Source organism: Oncorhynchus kisutch, linkage group LG3 (assembly GCF_002021735.2).
Source record: "Oncorhynchus kisutch isolate 150728-3 linkage group LG3, Okis_V2, whole genome shotgun sequence".
Lineage (NCBI taxonomy): Eukaryota > Metazoa > Chordata > Actinopteri > Salmoniformes > Salmonidae > Oncorhynchus > Oncorhynchus kisutch.
Window position 1 is genome coordinate 23,014,678 of NC_034176.2, and position 27,613 is coordinate 23,042,290.

The 27,613-nt window shown below is 42.8% G+C and overlaps 2 protein-coding genes across 2 annotated transcripts in view; both read right to left on the reverse strand.

The window, feature by feature from the left end:
* LOC109878250 (protein phosphatase PTC7 homolog) overlaps positions 1 to 12,779 on the reverse strand; it is a 23,686-nt gene extending 10,907 nt beyond the window's left edge. The window contains exons 1-2 of the mRNA XM_020470503.2: positions 11,891 to 12,779; positions 6,199 to 6,378 (exon numbers count right to left, since the gene is read on the reverse strand). Coding sequence (XP_020326092.1) covers positions 6,199 to 6,378; positions 11,891 to 12,092 — 382 coding nt within the window. The 5' untranslated portion in view covers positions 12,093 to 12,779. The remainder of the gene's footprint in view (positions 1 to 6,198; positions 6,379 to 11,890) is intronic.
* A 10,743-nt stretch (positions 12,780 to 23,522) lies between these two features.
* On the reverse strand, positions 23,523 to 26,718 carry LOC109878257 (serine/threonine-protein phosphatase PP1-gamma catalytic subunit). Its single transcript, XM_020470507.2, has 7 exons — positions 26,202 to 26,718; positions 25,603 to 25,734; positions 25,267 to 25,497; positions 25,009 to 25,113; positions 24,606 to 24,829; positions 24,379 to 24,513; positions 23,523 to 24,182 (listed from the first exon to the last, which is right to left on the reverse strand). The coding sequence occupies exons 1-7, from the start codon at positions 26,254 to 26,256 to the stop codon at positions 24,093 to 24,095; spliced, it is 972 nt and encodes a 323-aa protein (XP_020326096.1). The 5' UTR covers positions 26,257 to 26,718; the 3' UTR covers positions 23,523 to 24,092.
* Positions 26,719 to 27,613: the final 895 nt, after the last annotated feature.

A 27,613-nucleotide genomic window follows, 5' to 3' on the forward strand; every position in this document is an offset into this window, starting at 1 on the left:
CTGCGACAGAGCCTGGACTTGAACCCAGAATCTCTAGTGGCACAGCTAGCACTGCCCTACACCACTGCACCACTCGGGAGGCCTTGGAAGGATAAAATTGAAGGAAACATAAAAGTAAACCGAACTGGCGAAAACATGGCTCTGTGTGCAGCCACACCCTGCTAAGGAGTCATCTAGTTTGGACCACCAGAATGTGCTCCTACAACCCCCTCACGCTCTGACTCTCACTCCCGTTCTTGAATGTTTTTCCAATAGTAATACAATTACTGTTGGCCTCATGACCGCAATTGAAAAATACAACACCAACTTGTTTTTGTCTTCTACATGCGACATGGGATGAAAAAGTACAGACCGAGACAGACCGTTCTGGACTCCTTACGCAGTTCTTTCCCCCACATGTTTCTACCTGCTTCATTCTAGCAAAGCACTGATCAAGATGAGATTCTGGAACGGAGTTGCAGGTAGTAGGAATAGGCTACTAGTCTTTACATAGTAACAACAAAAATAGTAAGAGGCATGCAGCAGCTGTCTGACTCATGATGCAAATATCCTATCTAAATAGCAGCGCCCCATGCCACTTAATCTAACCACACAGACCGAAAATAACAGCCCATCCCATGACTGTTCCCTCTACTGCAGTGGTTCCAAAACTTTAGGCCCACGACACCATTTTGATATCTGAAAATTCTTGCGATCCCAAATGTGAAAGAAATGTACTTAACAGCCAATGTTAACTTTTTTATTTGGGGCTATGGTAGTCAATTGAAAAACATTCAAAATGTATCTTCTCACCACCACTAATGAGATGGGTGTGGCTTGATGCATGTCGCGTTGGAGTTTCTCAAAGTCAGGGGGCGTGGCTGACAGCGCGCACCTCATCTCTGCTGTAACATCCAGCCTGGAACGATATTTGGTTTTAAGACGAGAGCACTGATGGTGCTTTCAAGACAACTGGGACCTCTGAAAAATACAAGGTCAAATCATGACGTCAGTGATCATGTCTGCTGTTCACGAGTTGGAATTCCGAGTTGGTTGACTTCAAAATGTTCCCCCCCCAGTTGTTTTGAACGCTGCATTAATTCTCAAAGAGAGACAGCAGGGTATTCCCTTGGAGTAAGGAACCAAAACTCCTCCGTAGTGATCCCTGAATCCATTCGGTCACATGACAGCTCAATCAGCTGTTCGATTTCACTTACTGGCATGTCTACCGAGCCAGGATCACAGCCAAACATATTGGGAAGTAGGTTCCAAAGTGGTCTTCCAAGCGTTGGAGGTGAGCAGTCATTACTCAAGTGGGACACTTACTAATGCTGTTTTCTGTTAGAAACACGCACAGCCGAGGGAAGGGGGCATCATTCGCTTTTGAAAGACTCTCCAATAAGAAGAATTCGTTCCTCAAACCACTGATTCGGTTACTTATCTGTAGAATGTTTTTGTATTTCCCCTACATGCTTGCGTTCAGTTTCCTAAATATTCCTTCTAATTACACAGAAAGCCAAGGCTTTTTGTTTGTGAATGATTTCTTTATGAACTGTTGTCATTGTGAATGACAACCATTCCTCTCTCAATACAAAAAAAATATTTCCAACACTCCCCCTTGATAACCACCAAGCCTCCATGTGAAATAGAACATTATCATACTCTGATTGCAAAAATATGTGGAGATATGAGAACAGGCTTGTGTGCAGTGGATGTGGTTTGATGTACAATGAACAAAAATATAACCACAACATGCAAAGTATTGGTCCCATGTTTCATGAGCTGAAATAAGATTTTTTTCCCACATGCACAAAAAGCTTATTTCTCTCAAATGTTGTGCACAATGTTGTTTACATCCCTGTTAGTGAGCATTTCTCCTTTGCCAAGATCATCCATCCACCTGACAAGTGTGGCATATCAAGAAGCTGATTAAACAGCATCATTACAGGAGGTGCACCTTGTGCTGGGTACAATAAAAGGGCACTAAAAATGCACAGTTTTGTCACACAATGCCACAGATGTTGAGGGCACGTGCAATTGGCATGCTGACTGCAGGAATGTCCACCACAGCTGTTGCCAGAGAATGTTATGTTAATTTCTCTACCATAAGCCGCCTCCAACGTCATTATAGAGAATTTGGCAGTACGTCCAACCGTGGGCCAGCAGTTTGCTGATGTCAACGTTGTGAACAGAGTGCCCCATGGTGGCGGTGTGGTTATGGTATGGGCAGACATAAGCTATGGACAAAGAACACAATTGCATTTTATCGATGGCAATTTGAATACACAGAGATACCGTGACGAGATCCTGAGGCCCATTGTTGTGCCATTTATCTGCCGACATCACCTCATGTTTCAGCATGATAATGCACGGCCCCATGTCGCAAGGATCTGTATACAATTCCTGGAAGATGAAAATATCCCAGTTCTTCCATGGCCTGCATACTCACCAGAGATGTCACCTATTGAGTATGTTTGGGATGCTCTGGATCCACGTGTACAACAGCGTGTTCCAGTTCCTGCCAATATCCAGCACCTTCTCACAGCCATTGAAGAGGAGTGGGTCAACATTCCATAGGCCACAATCAACAGGCTGATCAAACCTTTGCAAAGGAAATGTGACCACCATTTGCCTCAGGCAGTGCGTCACACCAGATACTGACTGGTTTTCTGATCCACGCCCCTACCTTTTTTTAAAGGTATCTGTGACCAACAGACGCATATCTGTATGCGTCCCAGTCATGTGAAATCCATAGATTAGAGCCTAAATTATTTATTTCAATTGTCTGATTTCCTTATATGAACTCTAACAAAGTACAATCTCTGAAATTGTAGCATGTTAGGTTTATATTTTTTTCAGTAGTTTACAATCAATTACCTGCTGCAGTATGTCAGTTCTGTGCTCAGCTCTTTTGCCACCAGTTGCTCTCGGTGTATCATACAATGCTTCCATATGGCAGAGGGATACAATGGTCAAGTGCGGCCTTTTCCCATGATCCAAGGATGCTGTCTAGTTGAATTATATACATTTTAGATTTGAATAATCTTTCATTTACACTACCGGTCATAAGTTTTAGAACAGAGTTACATTTTTACTCTTCTCTACATTGTAGATACATCATAGATGATGTGTTATGTCAAGCGCAAAAGAAAGTGTTATGAGAATCTTCAAATACCCACCCTTTGCCTTGACAGCTTAGCACACACTTGGCACTCTCAACCAGCTTAAATGAGGTAGTCACCTGGAATGCATTTCAATTAACAGGTGTGCCTTGTTAAAAGTTTATTTGTGTCTTTCCTTCTTAATGCATTTGGGCCAATCAGTTGTGTTGTGACAAAGTAGGGGGGGTATACAGAAGGGCTATTTGGTAAAATACCAAGTCCATATTACAGCAAGAACAGCTCAAATAAGCAAAGAGAAACGACATCCAATAATTTCTTTATGACATGAAGGTCAGTCATTGCAGAAAATTTGAAGTACTTTTCTAGCGCAGTCGCAAAAACCATCAAGCACTATGATGAAACTGGCTTACATGAGGACCGCCACAGGAATGGAAGACCCAGAGTTACCTCTGCTGCAGAGGATAAGTTCATTAGGAGTTGGCAGCCCAAATAAATGCTTCACAGAGTTGAAGTAAGACATCAACTGTTCAGAGGAGACTGTGTGAATCAGGCCTTCATGGTCAAATTGCTGCAAGGAAACCACTACTAAAGGACACCAATAAGAAGAAGAGACTTGCTTGGGCCAAGAAACACGAGCAATGGACATTAGACCGGTGGAAATCTGTCCTTTGGTCTGATGAGTGCAAATTGGAGATTTTTGGTCTTTGTGAGACGCGGCGTGGGTGAACGGATGATCTCCATATGGGTATTTCCCAGCGTAAAGCATAGAGGTGGTGGTGTTCTGGTGTGGGGGTGCTTGATGGTGACACTGTCTGTGATTTTCTTAGAATTCAAGGCACACTTAACCAACATGGCTACAACAGCATTCTGCAGCAATACGCCATCCCATCTGGTTTGGGCTTAGTGGGACTATAATTTGTTTTTCAACAGGACAATGACCCAAAACACACCTCCAGGCTGTGTAAGGGCTATTTGACCAAGGACAAGAGCAATGGAGTGCTGCATCAGATGACCTGGCCTCCACAATCACCCGACCTCAACCAAATGGGGATGGGTTGGGATGAGTCGGACAGCAGAGTGAAGGAGAAGCAGCCAACAAGTGCTCAGCATATGTTGCAACTCCTTCAAGACGGTTGGAAAAGAATTCCAGGTAAATCTGGTTGAGAAAATGCCAAGCGTGGCTATTTGAAGAAACTGAAATATATATTTAAACACTTTTTTTTGCTTACTACATGATTCCATATGTGTTATTTCATAGTTTTAACATCTCCACTATTATTCTACAATGTAGAAAATAGTAAAAATAAAGAAAAACCTTTGAATGAGTAGGTGTTCTAAAAGTTGACCGGTAGTGTATATTTAAGGTTATCCACAATGCAATGATTATGATATAAAAAGACGATATGATAGAGCTATCCATCTTTATTTTGTATATACACTACAGTGCAAAAGTTTGGGGTCACTTGGAAAACAAGGTCATTTCTATGAAAACATACATGAAATGAGTTGCAAAATGAATAGGAAATATAGTCAAGATGTTGACAAGGTTATAAATAATGTTTTTTAATTTAAATAATTGTGTCCTTCAAACTTTGCTTTCGTCAAAGAATCCTCCATTTGCAGCAATTACAGCCTTGCAGACCTTTGGCAGTCTAGTTATGAATATGTTGAGGTAATCTGAAGAGATTTCACCCCATGCTTCCTGAAGCACCTCTCAAAAGTTGGATTGGCACTTCGTACGTACCATACAGTCAAGCTGTTCCCACAACAGCTCAATAGGGTTGACATCCTGTGACTGTGCTGGCCACTCCATTACAGACAGAACACCAACTGACTGCTTCTTCCCTAAAAAGTTATTGCAAAGTTGGGAGCTGTCCTTTGGGTCATTGTCCTGTTGTAGGAGGAAATTGGCTCCAATTAAGTGCCATCCACAGGGTATGGCATGGCATGGCATTGCAAAATGGAGTGATAGCCTTCCTTCTTCAAGATCCCTTTTACCCTGTACACATTTCCCACTTTACCACCACCAAAGCACCCCCAGACCATCACATTGCCTCCACCAACTTAGATTCATCTGTCCTTGACACTTTTTTCCAATCTTCCTCTGTCCAGTATCTGTTCTTTTGCCCCTCTTAATCTTTTATTGGCTCGTCTGAGCATCCCAGAGTTGCCTCTTTACTGTTGACGTTGAGACTGGGGTTTAGCGGGAACTATTTAATGAAGCTGCCAGTTGAGGACTTGTAAGGCGACGGTTTCTCAAACTAGACACTAATGTACTTGTCCTCTTGCTCAGTTGTGCACCGGGGCCTCCCACTCTTTCTATTCTGGTTAGAGACAGTTTGAGCTGTTCTGTGAAGGGAGTAGTACACAGCGTTGTATGAGATCTTTAGTTTCTTGGCAATTTCTCACATGGAATAGCCTTCATTTCTCAGAACAAGAATAGATTGACAAGTTTAAGAAGACATTTCTTTGTTTCTGGCCATTTTGAGCCTGTAATCAAACCCACAAATGCTGTAGCTCCAGATACTCAACTGGTCTGAAGAAGGCCAGTTGTATTGCTTCTTAAATCAGAACAGTTTAACTGTGCTAACATAATTGCAAGTGTTTTCTAATGATCAATTAGCCTTTTAAAATTATAAACGTTGATTAGTTAACACAACGTGCCATTGGTACACAGGAATGATGGTTGCTGATAATGGGCATCTGTACGCCTATGTAGATATTCCATAAATAATCTGCCATTTCCAGCTACAATAGTGATTTACAACATTAACAATGTCGACACTGTATTTCTGATCAATTTGATGTTATTTTAAAAAGGATCTTTATTTTTGCTTCTCTTTCAGAAACAAGGCCATTTCTAAGTGACCCCAAACCTTTGAACGGTAGTGTATATTTTTTTCGTTCAGATTTTGGAAATTTTCCCACAACCCCATTTTCATATCAGGAGAAAATGGGGTCGTGACCTCTAGTTTGGAAACCGCTGCTCTACTTTAAATGCCTAATCTAGTAAGCATGAGGCTGATACTAGTGATTTATTTTTGCACCAGCCTCCAGGTTCACAAAACAGTGTTCCTCAAGGGCTGGCTTTAATCACCTAGCAGAGGCACTTTGTTCTGTAGGAGCTCGTAGTAGCTGCTTGTGAGGACGCCCACAGGGTTGCCTGGAACAAAGCGTCCCTCCTTTACCAGCCGCTCACACGTCTTCATCAGGGTCCCTGAAAACTGGGATGGATCCACCCCGTAGTCTCTCCAACCCCCCACTCCATCTGCAACACCTGAGGAGATCACAAACAGTTTGGTTAAAAAGAGGATAACACAGGATAGGAAAGAATCAGGATTGGATTATGATTATTCTTAACACTCCTGACTAAGACATTCCTAGAAGACTACAGTTTCTTGGCTGAGACGTTTTCTACAAAAGGAAGAGGTCATATTGGTCGGAAACAAGAACTAGACGTTGTCACGCAGCTGTGACGGGAGAAACAATAGGCACATACACCAAAACAATGCACCAAGTATACAGCATAACAGTTCTCAGAATTGTTTTTATTTGACCTTTATTTAACTAGGCAAGTCAGTTTAGAACAAATTCTTATTTACAATGACGGCCTAGGAACAGTGGGTTAACTGCCTTGTTCAGGAGCAGCACAACAGATATTTACCTTGTCAGCTCGGGGATACGATCTCGCAACCTTCCAGTTACTAGTCCAACCACTAGGCTACCTGCCGCTCCGAATGAGACAAGGGACACTTCAGATAAACATTTATTTGACCTGCTTATTATTACGAATGGTCAATTTGACAAACAGGCCTATTTCCTGGAATAATCTCCATGGATCATTTGGCCAGTCTGGTACATAAACAACTTTTACTGATAACTATGCAAAACTGGAAGTTAGACATTATCTGCAGTTGTCAAGTTACATTATCAACAAGCCCCTACACTAGCTTGAGGTCACATTATCCCACTTCATAAAAACATGAAACATTTGTTTTCTCTGGTATTTGAAATGTCCCTCTGCCTAAAGTGTGAGAAGTTAGTCTGGCAGTCCATGTTTTTCCTAGAAAGGCAAGTCTATCCAGCTGCTTCCAGACACTATAAAAATCGGCTCTTGCTGTGACCATACAAGGAGGGTTCTCCCTCATTCTCTCCCTGCCAACCTGAGGCTACCGGTAGTGACAACGAGGAGACATGGCATGCCTCACAACTTCCCAAACCACACAGAGAACAACATGTAGCCTCAAGTGGATGGTGATTTTCTATCTAGTCAAGGGGGATTTTCTGGCTTTTGTTATGGCCGGGGCAATTCCACGGTTACAGAATTACGCGGAGACGCCGATGTCTTCCCTTTAAAATGTATGCCAAACTAAAACCAAAGTTCAACAACCAATACAACCCTATGCACAATGACTATTTTGAACAATTGACAAAGTAAATGAAAACTTTGAAAATAATGTTTTAAATGCCAGGAAAAAAAAAATATATATATTTTGCAAAACTAACAGAATTACAGTAAAATCTCCCTCAGTTTTATTCTGGTACCAAACTTTGTATCTGCACAGTTCTTCCAGTAAATGTTAGATTTTTTAAATATATATATTTTTTAAAGTTTGTGGAAATTGTTAAAAGTAGCCGAACAACAACATCCCAACCGTGAAGAACGGGGGTGGCAGCATCATGTTGTAGGGTGTGCTTTGCTGCAGGAGGGACTGGTGCACTTCACAAAATAGATGGCATCCTGAGGTAGGAAAATTATGTAGATATATTGAAGCAACATCTCAAGACATCAGTCAGGAAGTTAAAGCTTGGTCGCAAATGGGTCTTCCAAATGGACAATGATCCCAAGCATACTTCCAAAGTTGTGGCAAAATGGCTTAAGGACAACAAAGTCAAGGTATTGGAGTGGCCATCAAAGCCCTGACCTCAATCCTATAGAAAATGTGTGGGCAGAACTGAAAAAGCGTGTGCGAGCAAGAAGGCCTACAACCTAACTCAGTTACACCAGCTCTGTCAGGAGGAATGGGCCAAAATTCACCCAACTTATTGTGGGAAGCTTGTGGAAGGCTACCCGAAACGTTTGATCCAAGTTAAACAATTTAAAGGCAATGCTACCAAATACTAATTGAGTGTATGCAAACCTTGACCTACTGGGAATCTGATGAAAGAAATTAATGCTAAAAAAAATAACTATTATTATTCTGACATTTCACATTCTTAAAATAAAAGTGGTGATCCTAACTGACCTAAGACATGGAATTTTCACTCTGATTAAATGTCAGGAATTGTGAAAAACTGAGTTTAAATGTATTTGGCTAAGGTGTATGTATACTTATGACTTCAACTGAGAGAGAGATACACACACATTACCCTAAAAAGGCGTCAGCATGCTTCAGCTCGCCTGGCGCCTAGTCGAACTTTAACGAGTGTGTTTGCATACTCACTTAAAAAGACCTTCCTTGAAAAATGAGAAGACACGCAGCAATAGTACTGTTTGTCCATTGAGACACCATAGCAACTATATACTTCCTCAAAATAGCCAGAATTTGATTGCCAAAAAGATTTTAGTCGCGCAATTTTACATTAAGATGTTTGGTGCAGTATTTTTCAATATAAACATATGCATGAAAACGAGTCGTCACCCGTTGAATGACAAATACTTTATTGAAGAATCTCCCATGTTGACCAATCACCGACGAAGAGGTGTAGACTTTGGTGTCGAACTTTAGCTTTATTTTGGCACTTACCTGTATATATATGAATGTTTTGTAACAGTGTTCTCCTGAGGTCCAGGACCAGTTAGGTACACCCTATATATTGTGGCCTGGGGTAATGTGTGAATGAAAAACCAAATCTGTCTGAGATGGACTGGTTGTAGCCTACATAGTAAAAACTAAATAAGCAAGAGAGAAAAGGAAGCCCCCCCCCATTCACGTCGCCGGGCTGTAGATGAGTGGTTTGAGAGCTTAAAGTTCCTCGGTGTCCACATGACTAAGGATCCATCAAGTTCTACAGCTGCACCATTGAGAGCATCTTGACTGGCTGCATCACCGCTTGGTATGGCAACCGCTTGGCATCCGACCCCAAGGCGCTAGAGGGTAGTGCGTACAGTCTAGTAAATCACTGGGGCTGAGCTCCCTGCCATCCAGGACCTCTATGCCAGGATGTGTCAAAGGAAGGCCGTAAAAATGGTTAGACTCCAGCCACCCAAGTCATACTGTTCTCTCTACTACCGCACGGCAAGCACTACTAACGCACAAAGTCTGGAACCAACAGCACCCTGAACAGATTCTACCTGCTAAATAGTTTCAAAGTTGACCAAATAGCTACCCGGACTATTCTTTTTATTTTCTTTATTCATCACATACGCTGCTGCTACTGTTTATTATCCATCATGTTGCCTAGTCACTATTCCTAGTTATACACAGTGTACAAAACATTAAGAACGCCTTCCTACTATTGAGTTGCACCCAGAACAGCCTCAATTTGTCTGGGCATAGACTCTACAAGGTGTCAAAAGCATTCCACAGGGATGCTGGCCCATGTTGACCCCAATGCTACCCACATGTTGAACCAAGTTTGCTGGATGTCATTTGGGTGGTGGACTATTCTTGATACACACGGGAAACTTGAGTGTTAAAAACCCAGCAACGTTGCAATTCTTAGACACACTCAAACAGGTGCACCTGGCACCACACCCCTCAAAGGCAGTTAAATATTTAATCTTGCCCTCTCACCCTCTGAATGGCACATACACAATCCATGTCTAAGGCAAAAGGTTTAAAAATCATTATTTAACCTGTCTCCCCTTCATCTACACTGATTAAAGTGGATTTAACAGGCAATATCAATAAGGGATCATAGCTTTCATCTCCAGGAAAGAGCAGGTGTTCAATGTTTTGTACACTCAATGTGTGTACATATAGTGCATTCGGAAAGTATTCAGACCCCTTGACGTTGTCCACATTACAGCCTTATTCTAAAATGGATTACATTTAAAAAAAATACTCAATCTACACACAATACCCCATTAATAAAGCAAAAACAGGTTTAGATTTCTTTTGCAAATTTATAAAAAAAATAATAATAATAGCTCATTTACATAGGTATTTAGACCCTTTGCTATAAAACTCGAAATTGAGCTCAGGTGCATCCTGTTTCCATTGATTGGAGTTCACCTATGGTAAATTCAATTGATCGGCCATGATTTGGAAAGGCACACCTGTCTATATAATGTCCCACAGCTGACAGTGCATGTCAGAGCAAAAACCAAGCCATGAGGTCGAAGGAATTGTCCGTAGAGCTCTGAGACAAGATTGCGTCGAGGTACTGATCTGGATTGCGTTGAGGTACAGATCTTGGTCAGGGAGGTGATCAAGTACCAGATGGTCACTGACAGCTCCAGAGTTCCTCTGTCCATAAGGACAACCATCTCAGCAGTACTCTGCCAATCAGGCATTTATGGTAGAGTGGCCAGACAGAAGCCACTACTCAGTAAAAGGCACATAACATCCTTCACATAACAACTCTTTGGCCTGAATGCCAAGCATCATGTCTGGAGGAAACCTGGCACAATCACTACAGTGAAGGATGTTGGTGGCAGCATCATGCTGTGGGGATGTTTCAGTGGCAGGGACTGGAAGACTGGTTAGGATCTAGGGAAAGATGAATAAAGCAAAGTACAAAGATCCTTGATGAAAACCTGCTCCAGAGTGCTCAGGACCTCAGACTGGGGTGACGGTTTACCGTCCAATAGGACAAAGACCCTAAGCACACAGCCAAGATAACACAGGAGTGGCTTCGGGATAAGTCTCAGAATGTCCTAGAGTGGCCTAGCCAGAGCCCAGACTTGACCCTGATCACAAAAAAAGCTGTGCAGCGATGTTCCCCATCCAACCTGAAGATCTGCAGAGAATAATGGGAGAAACTCCAAATACAGGTGTGCCAAACTTGTAGCGTCATACCCAAGAAGACTCAAGGCTGTAATCGCTGGAAAAGGTGTTGTGTAGACTAAGGATTTATTTATTTAATCCATTTTAGAATAAGGCTGTAACGTAACAAAATGTGGGGAAAAAATCAAGGGGTCTGAATACTTTCCGAATGCACTGCATCTACCTCAATTACCTCAAACATTGAATCGGTACTTTATATAGCCAAGTTATCTTTACTCATTGTGTATTTATTTTTCTCTTTGTATTATTGGGACTGGCCAGTAAGTAACTATTTCACTGTTAGTCTACACCTGTTGTTTACAAAGCATGTCACAAATAACATTTTATTTTAAGTCCTAAACAATTGCCAATACTCTCCATCTGTCTAATATATTTCTTAATGTGTCCATAAATGGTTATGGCTGCCCCCCTCTCATTACAACTCTGACTTCCAGGACCCCTCAAAGGGGAGCAGAACAAGGCTGATACTAATGAGATGGCAATGATGGCAGATAACCCAGTAAGCAGTAAAAAAAAAAAATATGATTGGCTTGAAGCAGTACATTATTTTCTTGGCTTGAAGCAGTACATTATTTTCTTGGCTTGAAGCAGTACATTATTTTCTTGGCTTGAAGCTAAGCGAATAGTTGTTAACGCATCGGTCATTACAATAAAAGGTTGTTTCCCTGTTTTTAATTTGTATTGTTTGACAATATACAATACTAAGGTTACAAACTAGCTGCAAATGTGCACTGTCTGGCCTGTTAGCTAGCTATCGAGCAAGCTAAACAACCTGACAGGTTACATCATCACTTTACAGAATAGTTGTATTTTTTGCCAAATTAGTTTGTTACTCACCCAAAACATCGGCAGATCTATGTCGGGCAATAAAGCAAGCGTCGTCGCCATAGCACATCCCTTTCTTCAAGATACCTTTTCGAAAATCCTTCCCAAACCCACATCTTGCCGTTACCAGGCTGTAGTCACCGCTATCCGTTTGAGAGAGTCCGCCAATAACAGCTCTGGCAACAAGTCTACCGTACGAAAGTACGGAGAACATCACATACACACCAGCTCCTACTAAAGCGCCAATCTAGCTAGTTTAGCGCCGATGTAACCACACAATATTGTCTTGCTAGCTTTCTACTGTGATGCTTGGACTAGTCAGCTAGATAGCCTGACAATAACATTAGCCACGCACAGACAAAGCCGCGCGCAAGCTGATGTGATAACGCCCCCAGACGAGACGTGTATTCTTTAGTCTGAAGAGTTCTTGCAAATTTAGTGACGCCTGTGCCGTAATTCAACGGAGATCACACATCCAGATCCCAAGAGACGTTCCAAGTTTGTCATAGCCATCGTGCCTGTAGAACAGCCCACATTATACACATCTGCGACTGGGGGAGCGAGCCAGAGTGATCTACTCTGTTGTGGTCTTGTGACTGCTGACGTCCATCTCATTACTTCTTCTTCGAGGAGGTTTCACGGCGGCTGGCATCCAATATATTGCATTACCACCTACTATATACTTTGCTTGACAAATAAATAAACACATACCATAAACACTACACTAACAGGTTATAGGTTATAATAATAATAATACCACCCTACTCCACTATTTTAATAGATTTAGTCCTTCCTCGTGCCAAGTGGATTAGGGGTCTAAGGCACTGCATCTCAGTGCAAAAGGAGACACGACAGTCCCTAATGAGAATCCAGGCCTAATCACATCCGGCCGTGATTGGGAGTCCCATAGGGCGGCGCACAATTGGTCCAGCGGCGTCCGGGTTTGGCCGGGTTAGGACGCAATTGTAAATAAGAATGTGTTCTTAACTGACTCGCCTTGTTAAAGGTTAAATAAAACATATAATGCCAACAAACTGAAAGCATGGGACATCACTTAATTAACACACCCTGTAACTCCTCGGATGTCAAGTCTCTCACACCCAAATACCTCTCTGCAGCTACCACCACAACCTCAATTTTCTGCGACTTACGTTCCATCCCTGCAGTATAGTTGATAAACATTGCTATAAATGCTAAAAATCCACTCTTACCGAAACATATCTCTTGTTGGCCTATCCCTCTTTACTGGTACAGATCTACTACTCACACCACCCATCTTCACTGCCTCAGCATGACAATTTATGCACTACTCTAAGCCTGGAAACCTCAACCTGCCTCTCTCGCATAGGACATTTCTGATCCCCAGTCCATGGACACCCCTACAATTAACACATACCACTACTTTCTCCAATGCTACACATTCCTTTGTCTCATGCCCTTCTGCACACTTATCACACCTAGGAACCTCCCTCCTACACACAGCTGCCACATGCCCATAAGCTTTTTATTTATTTTATTTTTTATTTAACCAGGTAGGCTAGTTGAGAACAAGTTCTCATTTACCACTGCGACCTGGCCAAGATAAAGCATAGCAGTGTGAACAGACAACAACACAGAGTTACACATGGAGTAAACAATAAACAAGTCAATAACAGTAGAAAAAAAGAGTCTACATACATTGTGTGCAAAAGGCATGAGGAGGTAGGTGAATAATTACAATTTTGCAGATTAACACTGGAGTGATAAATGATCAGATGGTCATGTGCAGGTAGAGATACTGGTGTGCAAAAGAGCAGAAAAGTAAATAAATAAAAACAGTATGGGGATGAGGTAGGTAAATTGGGTGGGCTATTTACCGATGGACTATGTACAGCTGCAGCGATCGGTTAGCTGCTCAGATAGCAGATGTTTAAAGTTGGTGAGGGATATAAAAGTCTCCAACTTCAGCGATTTTTGCAATTCGTTCCAGTCACAGGCAGCAGAGAACTGGAAGGAAAGGCGGCCAAATGGAGGTGCTGGCTTTAGGGATGATCAGTGAGATACACCTGCTGGAGCGTGTGCTATGGGTGAGTGTTGCCATCGTGACCAGTGAACTGAGATAAGGCAGAGCTTTACCTAGCATGGACTTGTAGATGACCTGGAGCCAGTGGGTCTGGCGACGAATATGTAGCGAGGGCCAGCCGACTAGAGCATACAGGTCGCAGTGGTGGGTGGTATAAGGTGCTTAAGTAACAAAACGGATGGCACTTTGATAAACTGCATCCAGTTTGCTGAGTAGAGTATTGGAAGCTATTTTGTAGATGACATCGCCAAAGTCGAGGATCTGTAGGATAGTCAGTTTTACTAGGGTAAGTTTGGCGGCGTGAGTGAAGGAGGCTTTGTTGCGGAATAGAAAGCCGACTCTAGATTTGATTTTAGATTGGAGATGTTTGATATGAGTATGGAAGGAGAGTTTACAGTCTTACCAGACACCTAGGTTCTTATAGATGTCCACATATTCTAGGTCGGAACCATCCAGGGTGGTGATGCTAGTCGGGCATGCGGGTGCAGGCAGCGAACGGTTGAAAAGCATGCATTTGGTTTTACTAGCGTTTAAGTTGGAGGCCACGGAAGGAGTGTTGTATGGCATTGAAGCTCGTTGGGAGGTTAGATAGCACAGTGTCCAAGGAAGGGCCAGAAGTATACAGAATGGTGTCGTCTGCGTAGAGGTGGATCAGGGAATCGCCCGCAGCAAGAGCAACATCATTGATATATACAGAGAAAAGAGTCAGCCCGAGAATTGAACCCTGTGGCACCCCCATAGAGACTGCCAGAGGACCGGACAACATGCCCTCCGATTTGACACACTGAACTCTGTCTGCAAAGTAAATGGTGAACCAGGGAAGGCAGTAATTAGAAAAACCGAGGCTACTGAGTCTGCCGATAAGAATATGGTGATTGACAGAGTCGAAAGCCTTGGCCAGGTCGATGAAGACGGCTGCACAGTACTGTCTTTTATCGGTGGCGGTTATGATATCGTTCAGTACCTTGAGCGTGGTGCACCCGTGACCGGCTTGGAAACCAGATTGCACAGCGGAGAAGGTACGGTGGGATTTGAGATGGTCAGTGATCTGTTTGTTGACTTGGCTTTCAAAGACCTTAGATAGGCAGGGCAGGATGGATATAGGTCTGTAACAGTTTGGGTCCAGGGTGTCTCCCCCTTTGAAGAGGGGGATGACTGCGGCAGCTTTCCAATCCTTGGGGATCTCAGATGATATGAAAGAGAGGTTGAACAGGCTGGTAATAGGGGTTTTGACAATGGCGGCGGATAGTTTCAGAAATAGAGGGTCCAGATTGCCAAGTCCAGCTGATTTGTACGGGTCCAGGTTTTGCAGCTCTTTCAGAACATCTGCTATCAGGATTTGGGTAAAGGAGAAGCTGTGGAGGCTTGGGCGAGTAGCTGCAGGGGGGGAGCTGTTGGCCGAGGTTGGAGTAGCCAGGAGGAAGGCATGGCCAGCCATTGAGAAATGCTTGTTGAAGTTTTTGATTATCATGGATTTATCGGTGGTGACCGTGTTACCTAGCCTCAGTGCAGTGGGCAGCTGGGAGGAGGTGCTCTTGTTCTCCATGGACTTTACAGGGTCCCAGAACTTTTTGGAGTTAGAGCTACAGGATGCAAATTTCTGCTTGAAAATGCTGGCCTTTGCTTTCCTGACTGACTGCGTGTATTGGTTCCTGACTTCCCTGAACAGTTGCATATCGCGGGGACTATTCGATGCTATTGCAGTCCGCCACAGGATGTTTTTGTGCTGGTCGAGGGCAGTCAGGTCTGGAGTGAACCAAGGGCTATATCTGTTCTTAGTTCTGCATTTTTTGAACGGAGCATGCTTATCTAAGATGGTGAGGAAGTTACTTTTAAAGAATGACCAGGCATCCTCAACTGACGGGATGAGGTCAATATCCTTCCAGGATACCCGGGCCAGGTCGATTAGAAAGGCCTGCTCACAGAAGTGTTTTAGGGAGCGTTTGACAGTGATGAGGGGTGGTCGTTTGACTGCGGACCTGTAGCGGATACAGGCAATGAGGCAGTGATCGCTGAGATCCTGGTTGAAGACAGCGGAGGTGTATTTGGAGGGCCAGTTGGTCAGGATAACGTCTATGAGGGTGCCCTTGTTTACAGATTTAGGGTTGTACCTGGTGGGTTCCTTGATGATTTGTGTGAGATTGCGGGCATCTAGCTTAGATTGCAGGACTGCCGGGGTGTTAAGCATATACCAGTTTAGGTCACCTAACAGAACAAACTCTGTAACTAGATGGGGGGGCGATCAATTCACAAATGGTGTCCAGGGCACAGCTGGGAGCTGAGGGGGGTCGGTAGCAGGCGGCAACAGTGAGACTTATTTCTGGAGAGAGTAATTTTTAAAATTAGTAGTTCGAACTGTTTGGGTATGGACCTAGAAAGTATGACATTAGTTTGTGTTACTGTAATTTAATGATGCCAATGTGTTTTCATTAATTGAAAACCCTTAATCTATTTTATGAGAATTTGTAAGATTATTGTTTGCATAAAATAGACGGAGACCAGTCTTTCAATAATAGGTAACAGAATTTATTCTCGGAGCGCGCTGCCACTTTACCACGAGCAACAGTTTATATACAAACCATGACGTCATTTCAAGAGAGCAAAACAATCCCCCCCCCCGCCGCCGCCGCCACGCCTTCTCCCTCTGACCAGCAAGCAAACAATTATCACAAGACTACTTCTGGTTACCCTCACCGATTCCACAGCACCCGACTATGTTTTTACCCACCCTGAAACCACAAATAGATCAGCCAAAAAGCAAGGGTCCACTTTCTCCAAAAACTTCACTCCTACTATCACATACTCCGCTTTATCCTGACCCTCGGTGTAAGCCTCTGGCTCCGAGAACTTCACCACACCTACCACCTCCAATACTTCGCCCTCATTCACTTCCATGTATCCTCCTGTCTTCCTAGCACTCTGCTTACAATTGCTACCATTTTCTTTAACAAACCATTTCCCTTTTTTCTGCTATTTTTAACCGACTCTCTCGCTCTCTCTCCCTTCATTTCTCCTCCGTATTCCAAGTATACGTCTCCTTATGATAATACTGCACGTCCCATGACATAAATATTTTCTTGCTTTCTCAAGGAACGCCATTTACCCGGCTGTCACAATCTCACGAACCCCTCGGGATGTAGCGCTAAACAGTGCATCCCACTTATAATGCAGCTGCTGATGTTATTCTTTATCAAACGCTGTCGTGACACTTTTCAATTTCAAACATGCGCGCTTCCCTCTCCGAGGTGCACCTTCAACTCCATCTCATTACGCAATTTGAGTTTCCTTATAAGGTAATCGATTCTGACACTTAATCATCCATTACTTTTCAGGTTTTCAATACATTTAAACTTGTTTAAATACGTTTTAAAATAATTAATTTCATATTTATGAAACTTTGATGACAGAAAAGCATGATGACTTCTTTGCCGAGCGAGGGTTAGAGTCTGCTGGACGAAGATTTTGCTGGATTTTTGGCACCTCCTTGTGGCAGTAATGAAAATGTCTACTTCGAGGCCCACCAGACTTTAAAATTGGGGACCCCTTTTCACCTCGTCTGTCTGCTAATGCTACCCAGTCAGTTCTGTCAAGAGTGGTTTAAAGTGGCAATATTTCAATAATAAAGTCAACTTTTTGTGTGAATAAAGTCAGTTATATTAAGACTAATGTAAGGGATTTGGTAACCTTCAATAAAATGTTATGAAAATGGTAGGTAAACTGCGTTTAGTTGCGTTTACCCTCCACTAGGCCTACACCACTGCCGGTAGCCTACCCTCTCAGCAGAGGCACCCATGAACACACGCAGAACAGGTAGCCTTCTTTCAATATAATACACAAGTTGAATCAAACCATGTTTCCGCCGTAGTTTATGAGTTGTCCATAATTCATGAGTTGAATGCTTGGAGTCTTCACAGATCCTGTAACATAAAACACCACATTTTTTCCCTTACATTAATGGCATGACCCTGTTATTTTAAATTATTAATAATTATCAATTATTTAACAATTTAATTAGAACATTGAACTTAAAACCTGTATGATTCCTGGATCTAAGTGTAACTATGGAAATAATACAGATACATAAATGGTCTACTTCTTCTGGGCACAGACAACACCAAAACATGTGCACAGTAGAAAAACAAAGCAATGAGCCTCTAAACAGCTGACTGACAAAAGCAAACAATGATAAATCAATGGATAAATCGAAAGCATTGCAATAAAGGCTATTTTTATCAACGGCGCATTGCAAACAAATGGTGAAAATGTTGACTGAACAAAAATATAAATGCAACATGTAAAGTGTTGGTCCCATGTTTCATAAGCTGAAATAAAAGATCCCAGGAATGTTCCATACGTACAAAAATGTTATTTCTCTTAAATGTTGTGCACAAATTTGCTTACATCCCTGTTAGTGAGCATTTCTCCTTTGCCAAGTTAATCCAGTCAACTGACAGGTGTGGCATATATAGAAGCTGATTAAACAGCATGATCATTACACAGGTGCACCTTGTGCTGGGGACAATCAAAGGCCACTATAAAATGTGCAGTTTTGTCACATAACACAATGCCACAGATGTCTAAAGTTTTGAGGGAGCGTGCAATCAGCATGCTGACTGCAGGAATGTCCACCAGAGATGTTGCCAGAAAATTGAATGTCGTTTTAGAGAATTTTTCAGTACGTCCAACCGGGCCTGACAACTGCAGACCACGTGTAACCACGCCCATCCAGGAACTTCACATCCATGATAATGCATGGTCCTATGTTGCAAGGATCTGTGCACAATTCCTGGAACCTGAAAATGTCCCAGTTATTTAATGGCCTGCACAATCACCAGACATGTCACCCACTGAGCATGTTGGGATGCTCTGGATCAATGTGTACAACTGCGTGTCCCAGTTCCTGCCAATATCCAGCAACTTCGCACAGCCAATGTATCTGTGACCAACAGATGCATATCTGTGTTCCCAGTCATGTGAAATCCAGATTTGGGCCTAATTTCCAGCTGCCAAGAATTGTGTACATATCCTGACGGTGCCGGAGAAGATGGCTGATATTTTACGTGCTCCTAACCAATTGTGTTTTTATGTTGTTGTTTTTTTGCGTTATTTGTAACTTATTTTGCACATAATGTTGCTGCTACTGTCTCTTATGACCGAAAATAACTTCTGGACATCAGAACAGCGATTACTCAGCACGAAATGGCAGAGGCTTTTTCCTTTAATGAGCCTGACGAGCCCAAATTGAATGACATACTGCTTTCCCGGGAACGGGCCCAAATCCCTGTCATTTGCGTGAAGCGACAACAGAGAAAGAGGACAGAGGTCGGGCTGCTTTCTGAGAATTTGTAGGCGATCTAATAAAATCCCCCCTGCCTTCCGTTCTACTAGCTAACCATTGGAAAATAAAATTGACGATCTACGAGGAAGATTAACCTACCAATGGGACATTATAAACTGTAATATCTTATGCTTCACGGAGTTGTGGGTGATCGAAAACATTATCAACATACAGCTGGCTGGTTATACGCTGTATCGGCATGATAGAACAACGGCATCTGGTAAAAAAAGGGGTGGCGGACTATGCATATATGTAAACAGCTGGTACATGATATCTACGGAAATTTCTAGGTTTTGCTCGCCTGAGGTAGAGTATCTCATGATAAGCTGTAGACCACACTATCTACCTAGAGTTTCAATCTGTATTTTCCGTAGCTGTCTACATACCACCACAGACCGATGCTGGCACTAAGACCGCACTCAATGAGCTGTATTCCGCCATAAGCAAACAGGAAAACGCTTAACCAGAGGCGGCGCTCCTAGTGGCCGGGGACATTATTGCAGGGAAACTTAAATCTGTTTCACCAAATTTCTGTCAGCATGTTAAATGTGCAACCAGAGGGAAAATAACTCTGGACCACCTTTACTCCACACACAGAGACGCGTACAAATCTCTCCCTCACTCTCCATTTGACAAATCTGACCATAATTCCATCCTCCTGATTCCTGCTTACAAGCAAAAATTAAAGAAGCACCAGTGACTAGATCAATAAAAAGTGGTCAGATGAAGCAGATGATAAGCTACAGGACTGTTTTGCTAGCACAGACTGGAATATGTTCCAGGATTCTTCCTATGGCATTGAGGAGTGCACCACATCAGTCATTGGCTTCATCAATAAGTGCATTGTTGACGTCGTCCCCACAGTGACCGTACCCCAACCAGAAGCCATGGATTACAGGCAACATCCGCACTGAGCTAAAGGCTAGAGCTGCCGCTTTCAAGGAGTGGGACTCTAACCCGGAAGCTTATAAGAAATCCCGCTATGCCCTCCGACGAACCATCAAACAAGCAAAGTGTCAATACAGGACTAAGACCGAATCATACTACACCGGCTCCGACGCTCGTTGGATGCGGCAGGGTTTGCAAACCATTAGACTACAAAAGGGAAACACAGCCGAGAGCTGCCCAGTGACACAAGCCTACCAGACGAGCAAAACTACTTCTATGCTCGCTTCAAGGCAAATAACACTGAAACATTCATGAGAGCACCAGCAGTTCCGGACGACTGTGTGATCACGCTCTCCGCAGCCGCTGTGAATAAGACCTTTAAACAGGTCAACATTCACAAGGCCGCAGGGCCAGACAGATTACCAGGATGTGTACTGCGAGCGTGCGCTGACCAACTGGCAAGTTTCTTCGCTGACATTTTCAACCTCTCCCTGTCCGAGTCTGTAATACCAACATGTTTTAAGCAGACCACCATAGTCCTTGTGCCCAAGAACACTAAGGTAATCTGCCTAAATCACTACCTACCCGTAGCACTCACGTCTGTAGCCATGAAGTGCTTTGAAAGGCTGGTCATGGCTCACAGCAACACCATTATCCAAGAAACCCTAGACCCACTCAAATTTGCATACTGCCCTAACAGATCCACAGATGATGCAATCTCTATTGCACTCCACACTACCCTTTCTCACCTGCACAAAAGGAACACCTATGCGAGAATGCTATTCATTGACTACAGCTCAGCATTCAACACCACAGTGCCCTCAAAGTTCATCAATAAGCTAAGGACCCTGGGACTAGACACCTCCCTCTGCACCTGGATCCTGGACTTCCTGATGGGCCACCCCCAGGTGGTAATGGTACGTAACAACATATCCGCCACACTGATCCTCAACACAGGGGCCCCTCAGGGGTGCGTGCTCAATCCCCTCCTGTACTCCCTGTTCACTCATGACTGCACGGCCAGGCACGACTACAACACCATCATTAAGTTTGCAGATGACACAATGTCGAGATAGCCTATAGGGAGGTCAAAGACCTGGCCGTGTGGTGCCAGGACAAAAACCTCTCCCTCAACGTGATCAAGACAAAGGAGATGATTGTGGACTACAGGAAAAGGAGGACCGAGCACACCCCCATTCTCATCGAGGCTGTAGTGGAGCAGGTTGAGAGCTTCAAGTTCCTTGGTGTCCACATCACCAACAACCTAACATGGTCCAAGCACACAAAGACAGTCATGAAGTGGGCAAGACAAAACCTATTCCTCCTCAGGAGACTGAAAAGATTTGGCATGGGTCCTCAGATCCTCAAAAAGTTCTACAGTTGCACCATCGAGAGCATCCTAACTGTTTGCATCATTGCCTGGTATGGCAACTGCTCGGCTTCCGACCCCAAGGCACTACAGAGGGTAGTGCGTACGGCCCAGTACATCATTGGGGCCAAGCTTCCTGCCATCCAGGACCTCTATACCAGGCGGTATCAGAGGAAGGCCCTAAAAAAATCCAGCCACCCTAGTAATAAACTGTTCTCTCTGCTACCGCACGGGAAGCGGAACCAGAGCACCAAGTCTAGGTCCAAGAGGCTTCTAAACAGCTTCTACCCCCAAGCCATAAGATTCCTGAACATCTAATTAATGCCCCCCCCCCTTTTACACCGCTGCTTCTACATGTACATATTACCTCAATTACCTCGACTAACCGATGCCCCCGCAAATTGCCTCTGTACCGCTACCCCCTGTGTATATAGTCTTGCCATTGTTATTTTACTGCTGCACTTAAAACGACTTTTTACAAAAACCTCTCCCTCAACGTGATCAAGACAAAGGAGATAATTTCTTATACTATTTTTTAAACTGAATTGTTGGTTAGGGGCTTGTAAATAAGCAATTCACTGTAAGGTCTACACCTGTTGTATTTGGCGCATGTGACTAATACAATTTGAGTTGGTTAATTTATTTTCATTTAATAATTTCCTTATATGAACTGTAACTCAGTAAAATCTTTGAAATTGTTACTTTTATATTTTCATTCAGTGTTCAAAGGAAAATCTATGCTTTTAAAGGAGGTTAGCTGAGGCCAAATTCAGCACTACTGAGTGGACAGCGCAGTGGACAGGGAGACGGTATGTGCAGCCACGTAGAAATAAATGTTTCATTTGGAAGCTTTAATTTTCATATTGATCAAATGTAAAACACATTTACCAATGCATTTTAAACAAATTGAATGGATAAATTAGCATTATTTAGAGCCCCCCCAAAGTTTGACTTTTGTTGCATTTAGGGGAGCTAATGTCTAATTACATTTTTTATTTAACTAGGCAAGTCAGTTAAGAACAAATTGTTATTTACAATGACGGCCTACGAGCAGTGGGTTAACTGCCTTGTCAAGGGGCAGAACGACAGATTTTTTACCTTGTCAGCTCGGGGATTCGATCTAACAACCTTTCAGTTCCTGGCCCAACGCTCTATCCACTAGGCTACCTGCCACTCATTCAGGGAAGCTGATCCCCCACTGTAATTCACACCCTGCTTTATCTTTCATATCAGCAATAAATAATACAATAAAAGGTTAAATTACAACAAACCTTTATAGGGTTAGGGCTCCCACATGGCCAGTTCCATGTTAGCTATCTGCATCTCTGAACACCTGTGTGTAAACCACCACAGACACCAGACACCACAGACGTGTTGTCACCGAAAAATACAGTCAGCTCCAACTGTTAAAAAAAAAAAGTGTACAGTAAGTGTATATTTTGCATTTGGAAATTAGTTTGATGTGATATGACAACGAGTTTTTGTTTCTAGAACCATACAGCAACTGAGAATCGATTTCACGGTTAGATGGAGTATTTGGCTGCCAGAGCCAATTAGTCTCTGAACATGTTAAGGTCCTTGTACTATAAGGATTGATGTTAGGCTCCTTTAGTCCATAAGTATCTTTCACATCACACATAGTAGCTAGTTATGCAATAAGGCACGGGGGGGTGTGGTATAAGGTCAATATACCACAGCTACGGGCTGTTCTGATGCACAACATGGAGTGCCTGAATACAGCCCTTAGCCGTGGTATATTGGCCATATACCACAAACCCCCAATGTGCCTTATTGCTAATATAAATTGGTTACCAACATAATTTGAGCAGTAACAAGAAATGTTTTGTCATACCTAGTTAATCAGCATTCAGGACTCGAACCACTGTTTATAATACAAAATATATGGCAGTAATTAATTCAAGGTTGAGCTTACCTTGTAATCCTCAAATAATTGATGAAGGAGCATGATGCTAATACAATTCAAATGCCAATTTCCCCCTAAAAGTTTATTAGAAAGATTTAGTCAACATTACAAGAATGCTTTATTTCTTCATTTAATTCAGCACAAGACTTGTTTTAAAAATGGTGAAGATGCAGGAGCAGAGTGAGGATTCAATGTCCTATGATAAAGAAAGTTATACAGAAATAAACAACTAAGTGTCTTGTGATATTTCCATAGTTGTTTTAAGAACCATTAATTGCATTATTGACATTGACAGTGAGAAACAGGTGATGACAGAAATTGATGAAACATGAAATGAAAAAATTGTGAAACAACTCTGCACAGCTTCAAACAAGGCATTTCTGTGCATTATCAGCCATATTGTTACATTGTTCCTGGTTGAACAGTCATATGTGGCAAAGACTAGTTGCAATGGAGTGCAAAACACCTGAGGTTTTCATGGTGACATATCCATTTACCCTTGTGGACAAAACAAAACATTTTGCTTTCATCAGGAAAGTGGATATCTTTTCAGTATTGGCAGCACAAAGGGCAACCAACCCTTCAGACGCGAAAGCAGAATAGAGAGCAGGACATAAGTCCACTCATGCCACCTTATTTCTTGCCTTGCTTGGTGACCATGTTCCGTGGGGGTGTGACTGGACGGCTGCCATTTGGCTTCTTCTTCTCAGCGGGCTTCAAAATCTACAAGTGGAATGGACACAAGTAATCCAACCTAAGATGATGTTTTGCCCACTGCAATAGTCTTTACATCGTACAGTTTGACATAATGACGAGATTGGTTATAGCGTTAAGATCTCCATACACTAGTACTAATACAATCATTGACACATTTACATTCCCGCGATAAGACAGAGTACATTCATGATGAAATACTCACCTGAAAAGAGCACATGAGGGTCTCATCCACACTCATCATAGCACCAGCATTGTCAAACTCCCCGCAGTAGTTGGGTGCTGAGAATAAAGTCACAAGCTGTCGCTTGGCGAAGAACTCATAGCCGTCCTCAACAACCTGCCGAAAAAAACAACATTGATTATAGTTGGGTTAAAAATAAAAACATTGGATTCAACTCCAGACAGTACAGTGAAAGTATGCAGACATACCTGATGGGCGCGACAGATCAGATCCAAATCATGTTTGTGCAGGAACTTTGCCACAACTTCTGAGCCAAAAGTAAATGAGACGCCTCTGTCATTCTCTCCCCAGCCGAGGACATCCTTGTCTGGATCTGACCAGAGCAGGTCACACAGGAGGCCCTGGTCGGGGACGTCGGTGGGCCGCATGACGCGCCTGATCTGCTCCATGGACTGGAGGTCTGGTGACAACCCTGAGAGACACAGAAGGAGATGAACAGCAAGAATAAGGTTAATTGCATTAAGAACTTGTTGGTAAATGAGAAGACAATTGAAATAAAATAGGTTCTCTCAATATCACAGCAATGTCTTAGTGTGTCCTAAAACAGGACCACTTCTCTTCATGTTTAAGGATTACTAAAATGCAACCTACCTCCATGGCAACAGAAGATCTTCTCATCAACAATGGCAGCAATAGGGAGGCAGTTAAAGCAATCTGTAAATGTTTTCCAGAGCTTGATGTTGTACCTTCTTTTACCTAGAATAATAAAATATAATTTTAGGATGATAGTAAGCTAGGCAATGCGTATGACAGGAACCTATAACAAAATGCAATTTATGTAGATACAAAGACTATATTCTGTCAGAGAGTGCAGGGTTATGATTATTACAGCCACCACATATCACTCACACTCATCATAGAATCCATATATTCTGTTGATGGAGGCGCACTCATGATTCCCTCTCAGCAGGAAGAAGTTCTCCGGGTATTTGATTTTGTAGGCCAGAAGCAGACAGATGGTCTCCAGAGACTGCTTCCCCCTGTCCACATAGTCTCCCAGAAATAGGTAGTTGCTCTCAGGAGGGAAGCCCCCATACTCAAACAGCCTCAATAGGTCGTAATATTGCCCATGGATGTCACCTGCAGAAGGCAAATGATTTCAACTTCAAGTTCTACACATCCCTCATTGGGATAGAAGACACTTCATGTAACAGTTATGTTCACCAAATATTGATGATTACTCACCACAGATCTTGAGGGGGGCTTCAAGTTCAAGAAGGATAGGTTGGCTGAGAAATATCTCCCTGGACTTGAGGCACAATCCTCGGATCTCGTTCTCCTGCAGCTGCACATTCTTACCAGGCTTTGCTCCCCTGACTTAAAATGAAACAATCCTGATGAATCTACAAGTAAAGATACAGTATCTACCTAGTGCGCCATCATACTCATTGCCATGTTGTCTGGATAGGGGTGTGAGTGGTGACCATCATTTCAGATTTCTCACTGACTGACTTGGGCAACTAGTAATTGACAGACAGTGCCCTGGATCATGTAGCTAAAGTAACGTTAGTTACATAGCTAGCTAACTACTTTGAATGAACATTTCTTAATGTGTCGACCGGGACAAATGTCAGGTTAACATTAGCTAGTTAGATATGGGCAACAACAGCCTTAACTAATGTTAGCTAGTTACTAGCTAACTTTAGCTTAGCTAGCTACCGATAGCCAGAGCCAACCTGCGTCAACAACTAACGCGTTATCTAGCTAAGGCTTACCACCGGTCATCTAACGAAGTAAACATAATATTGCATAAATATCGTAAGATTAATGTACTCTTTCCTTACCTTCTAAAAGACGCTGGATGATACTGTCTATGTTGAGTTTGTCAACATCGGCCATGGCGACGTAGAAAAAATGGCTGAGTGAGCTGCAAATCTAGTGCTGGTTAGCTAACGTTAGCTAGTGGTGGCTACGATTGGCTAGCTTCACTAAATTGCTGTTTCCAAGAACGTGTAGAAATGACACCCTGTTATTTGGTTATCATACAAAGTTATATTATACCTAGCTAACTACTTCAACATCTTAGTGTTATACAAAACAACACCTAATATTAGCCGTCTACCGGGACAAAATAAACGTTAGCCTATCTATTAGCCGTTAACGATGCCCTCTGATCTAGCCACACCCACTTTCCTACTTCAGAGGAATCTGCCCGAACAACCTTCTGGGTGGATTTGATGGACGATGCCATCTACTATGCTGGCCTAAGATAAACTACCCTCCTAGGTGTGCCACACCGTGACATCCGTGCATGGCTGCTGCCACAGTGCCAGCCTCCTCCCTAAATATTTCAGCCTCCGTAGAACTTGATTGTCAATGACAATTTAATTACTGTGATTTTCCTCTTCCCCAGAAGAACTGATTATTTTACTAATAGCCAAGCTTAGATTTATGAGAGAGGAGCAGGCGTCTGGTAACAATACCAATTTCAGACACCTCATTACTTGTATTTGACCATTCGTGTTTTTTGTTGCAATATTTGTATTGATAAATCTAAGGTTTTCAAGTGCACATCCTTGTTCACAGGACAAAACATTTGTGGAATTTCTGAACAAGATTACAAATCCACACTGTTGTGAACCTAGACTCTCTAGATGATTTTAGAACGTGGTACAGTTCAATTCATCTGATAGATCATACTAAGTTACAGTTGGATCTATATCCTGTATGAAAATTGATTATATGCGATTAACCTGAAAATCCTTTATTTACAAGATGATCATGCACATCTCAAACATTTCCAGATAGATTTGATGCGCAGCGGGGGCGACGTGGAACAGAAGAGATGCAAGGACAGTTAGCAAGAGGTGGATTTATTCCTGGCCCTTCTCTTCCCCATGTGTGATGATGTAGATCAGATTCTTAGTCCAGGTGTCCAGCCACATCTGGAGGGAAGGCGGTTGTAACGGCCGTTGGTGGAAGAAGGTGAGGACCAAGGTGCAGCGTGGTAAGTGTTCATCATTTTAATGGTAAAACTGAACACTATCAACCAAGCAACAAAAGAACAACCGAAACCGCTCCATCAGGTGCAAACAGACCATAACTACCCACACCACACAGGTGGGAAAAGGCTACCTAAGTATGGTTCTCAATCAGAGACAACGATAGACAGCTGCCTCTGATTGAGAACCACACCCGGCAAAACAACACAGAAATCAAAAACATAGAAAATGAACATAGAATGCCCACCCTAGTC

What these genes read in the sequence shown, in the direction of transcription:
- LOC109878257 (XM_020470507.2), bottom strand. Translation starts at nt 26,256, where the DNA reads ATGGCCGATGTTGACAAACTCAACATAGACAGTATCATCCAGCGTCTT. An exon ending in AGCCCCCCTCAAGATCTGTG is followed by an intron (nt 25,498 to 25,602) that starts GTGAGTAATCAT and finishes TGCCTTCTGCAG; the next exon opens with GTGACATCCATGGGCAATAT. An exon ending in ATATGGATTCTATGATGAGT is followed by an intron (nt 25,114 to 25,266) that starts GTGAGTGATATG and finishes TTATTATTCTAG; the next exon opens with GTAAAAGAAGGTACAACATC.